The sequence below is a fragment of the Sminthopsis crassicaudata genome, chromosome 1 (assembly GCF_048593235.1).
Source record: "Sminthopsis crassicaudata isolate SCR6 chromosome 1, ASM4859323v1, whole genome shotgun sequence".
Lineage (NCBI taxonomy): Eukaryota > Metazoa > Chordata > Mammalia > Dasyuromorphia > Dasyuridae > Sminthopsis > Sminthopsis crassicaudata.
In genome coordinates this window covers 395796225-395804349 of record NC_133617.1, presented here as the reverse complement: position 1 = coordinate 395804349, position 8125 = coordinate 395796225, and the positions used below count along the sequence as shown (strand labels likewise).

At 38.9% G+C, this 8125-nt stretch overlaps 2 protein-coding genes across 2 annotated transcripts in view; both read left to right on the top strand.

Annotated features, from left to right (window-relative positions):
• Positions 1-642: 642 nt before the first annotated feature.
• Positions 643-8125, top strand: part of MPG (N-methylpurine DNA glycosylase) — a 71507-nt gene continuing 64024 nt past the window's right edge. Inside the window, exons 1-2 of the mRNA XM_074279844.1 lie at positions 643-714; positions 1649-1790. Of these exons, the coding sequence (XP_074135945.1) occupies positions 1752-1790 (39 nt within the window). The 5' untranslated portion in view covers positions 643-714; positions 1649-1751. The remainder of the gene's footprint in view (positions 715-1648; positions 1791-8125) is intronic.
• On the top strand, positions 1654-8107 carry LOC141549854 (NTF2-related export protein 2). Its single transcript, XM_074279845.1, has 2 exons — positions 1654-1790; positions 5616-8107. Exon 2 carries the CDS (start codon positions 5770-5772, stop codon positions 6190-6192), a length of 423 nt encoding a protein of 140 aa, XP_074135946.1. The 5' UTR covers positions 1654-1790; positions 5616-5769; the 3' UTR covers positions 6193-8107.

Below are 8125 nucleotides of genomic sequence, written 5' to 3'. Positions count from 1 at the left end.
TTTTCAATAGTATCTTCTTTTATTTTTTGTTAATTTTATAATTATAACATTTTTTGACAGAACAGATGCCTGGGTAATTTTTTACATTATCCCTTGTACTCCCTTCCGTTCCGAGTTTTTCCCTCCTTCCCCCCACCCCCTCCCCCAGAAGGCAAGCATTCCCATACATATTAAATGTGTTATAGTATATCCTAGAGTATCTTATTTCTTCAAAAACACGTACGAAAAGATAGTTTTGAACATTCATTTTTGTGAAACTTTGTGTTCTGAGTTGGTCTCCCCTTGCCTCCCTCCGTCCCAAGAGAGCGAGCAATCTGATTTAGATTAAACATGTTCACTTCTTTTAAGCACGCTTCGGGACGCCCCGCTCCATTCACACCCTGAGGGACCACCCTGCCCCGCCCTGTCACCGCGTTAAGGAAGAGCCTTCCGCTATCCTTCTCCAGCTGGAAGTAAGCTCCTCCCCCTCCCCCGCTTCCCTCCTCCAGGAGGCAGGGCTTGAAGGACGTGACTCCGCCCCCCACAGGATGCCCCGATGAGACGCCGCCCAGCGATTGGTGGGATATCGGCAGGGCGGCGGTGGCGGAGGCGGGGTTGCGCTTCTAGAGCTCAGGTCCCGGTCCAGATCCGGATCCGGTTCCTGTTCTGGCTCCGGCTCCTGGTTCTCTGAAAGGGACACCTCCTCCTCCTTCTCCTCCTCCTCCTTCTTCCGGGGTAAGAGGCCTAACCCTTCGAGACCAGACAGCCGCCTCTAAGATTTTCCCTCACTCTCTAAAGACAACTTCCACCCACTTCGCACACACCACGTGCACCTCTCGCCTCCTTTTCGCCCCCCCCGTTTCTCTCCCCCCTCCTTTTCTCCTAGTCCCGTTCCCCCTCCATCTCGCCTCTCCCCTCCCCCTCTTTTCCCTGCATCCGAGGGCCTCCCCTCCCCCAGAGCCCAGGGCCTCTATCCCCGGTTTCTGCAATCCCCCCTCCCTCCCCTCATAAAATGGCCTCCCGGGCCCACCCCAGCAGCTCCTTTGGTCTAACCCCCCTAGCCTTGGCCAAGTTTCTCGGCCGTTTGATTTCATCTTCCCCAGCCAGCCACCATCAGTGACCTATTCCCTTAAATCTTCCCCCTCTCTCTACTCCCTGATGCTCTCCACACGCAACATTTCTCCCCCAAATCAGACCTGCTATCCCAACGTTTTTCCCCTTTTGTAGAATTTCTGCTTTTCTTCCCCTCCCCCACCCAGGTTTCTACTGAGAACACCCCCTTCCCGTTTCCCCTTCACAATCTAATGATGCTTTGCGATCACCCCTTCCTCTTAAAGACAGCCTCTCACTCACTGCAGAGCCCTTCTCAGAAGAACGTTTTTTAAATGCACAAAATGAGGTGCCAAGATTACTGTTGTGTTGATGGAGTTGTTATGTGTATGTGTGTATTAAAACAACCACCACCAACCTCAGGGATGCCACATTAAGCCCCACAGTTCTAGAAAGGGAGGGGGGGGATAGTCATTCATTTACTCCTCGGTGGTGGTGTGACAACGGTCCCCTTTAAGGTGACATTATCGTACTGTTACTGCTCGGGCTGGAGGCCACCCCTCCTGTGTCAGTGTCCCGGCCTCTGGCCTGAGCTCTCCAGTGTTCGCCTCTCCTACAGGTGCCAGCCCAAGCTTGGATGCCCGCACCGTCTTTTCCAGCACTGCCATGTGTCCTTGGGCTGCCTAGGCCTGGCTGCTCTTCTGCCATCTTCCCACCCCTGCATGTTCAGGAAGGGAATGCCAGCTTTCAAGATGGCTCAGGTGAGTGGGATAGAAAAAGCCTTGGCCCAACTCCTGGAGCGTGTCCAAGAGCTTAGAAGTGACGGATTCTGAAACCTCTACTCTGTATGACTGAACAGAGGGTCATCCGGGGATCGGTTAGTCCAGCACACATCCTACAAATGAGGGAAAACAGGCCCAGATGGATTTTCCTGGCCGAGTTTAAACAGTTTTTAAGAGTCTGGATCAGAACCCAAATCTCCTAAGTTCTTTGCTTTGGAGTTGGGCTCATTGATGCTATTTTTTTTTTTTTTTTGCTCCTATTTTTTTCTGTTGTAGGGAATAGAGCTGTTTTGTATAAACTTTAGAATCACAAAAATTCAGAGTATGAAAGCACTTTGGATTTATAGTCACCAGACTATAGTTCATACAACACGTTTTTAGAGAAAAAGAAACTTGTTCAGAGAAGTGACTTGCTAGTCAGTAGGAGAATATTCTGACTTTCAACCACATAGCACAGTAACAATATTTGCAGAATGTTCCTGGGAAACGGCTAACCAGGCAAAGTTTGTTCAGTTAGTGCAACAAAATACAGATTTAGCATGACCAGAGATTATTTTTAATCTTTTTTCCTTTTTCTATGCACAAAAGGATCCTAGAATTGTGTCTTTGCCCTGATAGCATGATCTCAGAATTGTTGCTGGTCAAGTGGGCATTTGTGTAGGACATTTCCTTTCTCTTCACCTCAGTTTTCTTTGTAAAATGAGGGGATCAGACTACCCAATCTCAGAGTTTAATTTTCATCTCTAGGATATTGTCAGTCTCTGACCTTATGTCAGTAGGGATTCATTCATTCATTTATTCATTCATTGGTTGAATGTAGTGATTAAAATAGACTTAGTACCTATCATACAAGAAGAAAGGCTAGTATGGGGATATCAAATGTTTACATAGATAAATATTCCATAGATTTAAATAACCGCAAGTATATAATACTTGCAGCTGAGAGAGATTATGCCTTATTGTACTGAATAATAAACTATTATAGCTTACACATATATAGCATTTTATAATTTACCAAACACTTCACGAAACCTCCATGAGGTAGTAGTACATACATTACCTTAATGACGAGGTAAAAAGACTGCCCTTAATAAGTTTCCATTTCTTTAAACAAAAAAATGAGATCTTTTAAAAGAGAGAGTGAAATCTTTCAAAGGAAAAATCCACATAAATATACATTTAAAAATAATGTCAGTGGCTTCATCTGTGCTTATATAAGCCAGATGTTGGGGAAAAGTACTGCTTATATTTGAAGTGGGATAAGTATTTGACAGGTGGGAAAAAGAAGTGTTTTGTGTTTGTGTTTTGTGATGTAGGGAATTGATTAGGTCCCGAATCCAGATCTCTGCACAACCTCTGGCTTAATAAGTTGATTATAGATGGATTTGATTTTAATTTGGTTCCTGACAATGCCAAAAATGTTGCTGAGCCTATTTTGGGGGTTAAAGCTTACCTGACTTGCTGTTTGAGGTTGTGACATTTCCTATTTATGGAGTCAAAATTATGGTTCCTGGTGTTTCTGACCTTAACTTCGGTCTTCTGAGAGGAATCTGGAGAAGGGTAAGAGGCCTAGAGCTCTATTTCACTAGAAGAAAAGTAATTATAACAAACCTTTCCTTAGTGCCTTAGGTTTGCAAAATTCTTTACTTGCATTATTTACTTTTATTCAGACATATATGTAAGGTAAGCATTTTCATTATTTTTATCCTCATTTTACATGTTAGGAAACTGAGAATCACTTTAGGAAAGTAACTAGGCTAGAGTGACACTAGTAAGTCATGGAACTAGGATATGAACCCAAAAATTTGGTACTTTTTTACGCCACTATAGTATATTTCCTGCTTATATTTGAGGCTACAGATAATATAGATGGTATATAACCTCTGTAAGGTACTTTATCTTGCTTCCATTCGATTGTTTGCTGAGAGAAGCCACTTTCTGTCTTTTTATTAGTTTATGATTTGAGCGACTCCATTAGTGAAATTTGCAAGTTCATAGCTGTTGGCTTGGCCTCTCTTTGGAAGGCTGTCACTGAAGATTATTTGGTCTGTTATCCACTCAGCAGACTTCTAACTTGCACTGCTTCCTGTGGGAATGCACTAAACTTCCCTGGTGCCACTGGGACACGTGAAGTCTAGTCTGTCCAAAGGTTATTAATACTGAGTTGTATTTGTATCTTTTTATAACTTTCTATTTTTTGAACATGACTATAGTGAGAAAGGTGAAAGAGGATGATGTCGAGGGTTATGGGAAAAACTTTGCATAAGCAGTTTGTTGTACTGGAAAGCATGTTGGTGTACAAGACTTGTGCTCTAGTCCTGGTTTTTCCTCTTAGATGTGTAACCTCAAGCAAATCATGTAATCTATCTGAGTTTTGGTTTGTAAAAACGAAAAGGTTGACCACCATAATTCCTATGGTAGAGACTAGCTTAGATATTTGATTCTGTATTTTAATATTTTCTTCTAAGGCTTCTTATAACCTTACATTTTATGAACTTAAACTCTGTGAAGATAGAGCTTAATTTATTTATGTCTTTGTATCCTCAGTATCTAGCACAGTGCCTTGTTTATAAGGCTTATCAATGCTTGAATGGAATTGAAGTAAATTCTGTATGACAACAATCTGTCTTTTAGGATCTCTTCCTGTGTCTAATTTCAGGTGAAAACTCTGACCATCTGAAGTGGGCATTCAGTTCACCTTTCTGAGTCTTAATTTTCTTTTTTTGTAAAATGAATAATATCTGTCTTACTTGTTGGTTGTGAAATAAGTGCTTTACAAACATAACATGAACTGAGTTGTTCATGATCTGTATTCTAAGGTCCTTTCAGTGTTGGCATTCTAGTGTCCACCTCTTTGGAGATTCTTGGAGACTTGGAGATTAAATCAGAACATCTGACATAAGACCTATCTTAGTGCTCTGAAGCTTTGTTTTGTAAGATCATGAATAAATACTTTGGGGTGGGATTAATTAATTTACTTTCCATTTCCATTTATCTTACTACCTGCATGACTCTTAAATAATTCACTCAACTTTTCAACTCGGCTTCCTTATTTGTAAAATGGGAGGAGAGGAGTAAGAGCATCTACCTTACAGGGTTGTGAGGTTCAATTGGTATAATTTGTAGTTTAAAAAATTAAAAAAAAAAACAAAACATAAAAGAGTGTATGATTCCAAATTCAGTGTTCTTTCAGAGTGCTGCACTTGGAATCAGAAAGACACAAAATCAAATTCTGCCTCAGTTACTTAACTAGCTGCATGACTCTTAAGTAAGTTACCCAATTTCTCTTAACCTCAGTTTCCTAATCTGTAAAATGGAGTAAAGGCTCCTGACTCACAGGTTGTAAAGATCAAGTAAAATAATTTTCATAAAAAACACTAAATCTTTTAATTGCTATGTGTGTCAGCTCTTACTGTTATTATAGAATATGAAAGCTAAAAATCTTCAGAAGAGAGATGCCAGAGCTAGAAAAGAACTTTAAGATCATGTAGCCTATTTCCCCCTCATTCCCCTCCCCCTACACCCTAAGGAATTTTCTTCCCGATTATTCCTTTTAATGTCCAGAGATTGTCTTTATGACTCTCCATCTTAAATTATGTCAGGTTTGGATAACCTAACCTGAAAAATCTTTTGTTTAGATTGTAGATCTGTTTCAATTGTGAACCTACATAAATGTATCTAGCTTTAATTATAGGACTTGAATGCCTCGTCATAAATGCAATTTATGCATTTGGGAGGTTTGTAAAGGAATAGGAAGAAGGGACAGAAATGAATGTTGTTGTTGTTTTTTTTTTAATGTTGCAGATGGGGATTTCCATTTTTTCCATCTCTCTGCTTCCCCTTGTCTACTTAAATTTAAAGTAGTATAGGCATCTTGAACTCCTGCACTTTCTGAACCACCTGATTGCTCCTGAAGGTCTTCTGGACCTCACTGGAAACTCTTCACGGGGAAGTGGAAATGGAAATGGCATCATCTTTGGATTTTAAGATCTATGTGGACCAGGCATGTAGAGCCGCTGAAGAATTTGTTAATATTTACTATGACACCATTGATAAGAGGAGAAGGGTACTGACTAGATTATACCTGAACAGTGCCACTTTGATTTGGAATGGAAATGCTATTTCTGGACAAGATGCTCTGAATGAATTTTTTGAGATGTTGCCTTCCAGTGAGTTCCATATCAGTGTGTTAGATTGCCAACCTGTTCATGAGCAAGCTACTCAGAGCCAAACCACCATCCTCGTGGTGACCTGTGGGACTGTGAAGTTTGATGGGAATAAACAGCGCTATTTCAACCAGAACTTCCTGTTGACAGCACAAGCCACACCTAACAACACAGTATGGAAGATTGCAAGTGATTGCTTCCGCTTCCAGGATTGAGCTACTTAGTCTTGGCAAAAATTAACTCTAAAATATTTGAAATGTCTTCATTTTTCTCTTATTGTCTCATTTACTGTAGAAGTGTGAATAGTGTGCCAAAGTTGATGTATCTTTAAAAATTAGATCCCTAGCAACAACTTTTGTAGTTAGCCTTAAGAGCAGTGGAATTGTATTTGTATGTAACATGCCTTTTAAATACTCTGACAGTAAAGTTCTGTCCCTCCTACTTTGTTCAGAAATGAGTTTTTAAAGAGAACTACTGTAAACTTGATCAAAAACTGGAATTCTTTGTCCTCATAGTTCAGCATAATGTTCTGGGAGATAGTCTTTATAGTATACACACATACACACATACATGCAGAGAGAGAGAATACATATGGTTAATATAAAAATACTTGCAGCCTTTAGTAAAACTTAGAATAGTCTCAACTTAGTGACTACCTAAATTAGAACAATAAAACCACTGTATTTTTATTTATTGGATTTTCATCTCTACTCTGTTCTGGAAATATCCTCTGTGAAGAAATGTTCATATTGTTGTTGTTCTTTTTAAATTTAATTTGTTGAGGTTTTTTAGTTATATTTTGAGTTCTGAACTGTCTCCCTTTGTCCTTCCCTACCCACACTAGAGAAGGCCACCATTTGCCACAGATTTGTATGTGTGTATGTAAAAACCATACTATGCATACTTCTATTTATCAGTTCTTTTTCTGGAGGTGGATAACATCTTTCTTTATAGGTCTTTTGTAGTTTATTTGAGTATTTACAGTACTCAGAATAACTTAGTTGTTCATAGTTATTTTTTGAATGATAATACTGTTACTATATGCAATATGTTTTTTTAAGAGAAGGAATGATAATATTAACTTCTGCTTATGTGTGGGTTTAAGGTTTAAAAGTACTATGGATACATCAAATATTCCATTTAATCCCCTCAACAACTCTTTGAAGTAAATAGCATTAAGTATTCCCATTTTACAGAGGAGAAAATTTGACCCACACAACACAGCTAGCAAAGGTCAGAGAGCTCCTTCTATTATTACATCATGATACTTCCATATAAAAGCAGCTAGGAGGTACAGTGAATAGAGCACTAGGTCTGAGTTTATACCTTACCTCAGACATGCTAGCTGTGTGTCTCTGAGCAAGTTACTTAATCTCTGCCTCAATTTCCTCAACTGTAAAATGTGGATCATAATAGTACCTACCTCACCATGGTTGTTGGTTAATAATTTTAATGAATTATTCAAAGACTTAAGTTATTTCATAACTATGTAAATAAATGAACTTAGATAGTATAATTTAAAACTGCATTTGGAGCCCCAAAATATGTTTGTGACTTAGCTATGTTGTTTGTTGATGTGAATAAGTGACCAGGGAGCAAATCAGGTCTCTTCTTTGAGCCTCACTTTTGACATTTGTAAAAAATAAATAAATATATATATATATTTATATATTTATATGTTTCCTGTATAATAGGAATATTGTAAAGAAAATAGCAACATGCTATAGAAATGTAGGGTTTTATGATGGTAGTCAGATGTATATAATTTCTGGATAAAGTCGATGACAAGAAAAGAAAATGTATTTTTTCATTAAGTTCTTATTCCTATCTTTTATTTTTATATGACCTTCATTTCTTAGCCTATCTTTTTTCCTTCCCAGCTAGAGAGCCAGTTCTTAAAATAAAGAATAAAAGCGGGGGGAAAAAAAAAAAAAACTAGCACATCAGCTGAGTCTGACAGGGTATGCAGTGCCCCATTTCCATAGTTCCTACATCTGCAAAGAAGGAAAGGAAGTATATTCGCATGTCTTCTTGGTTGTTATAATTACACAGTATCCGTTTTTAAAAATTCCATTTACATTGCTGTTATTGTATTCATTAAAAAAATATACATTAAAACTTTCATTGACATGTCTGTCTTTATATCAC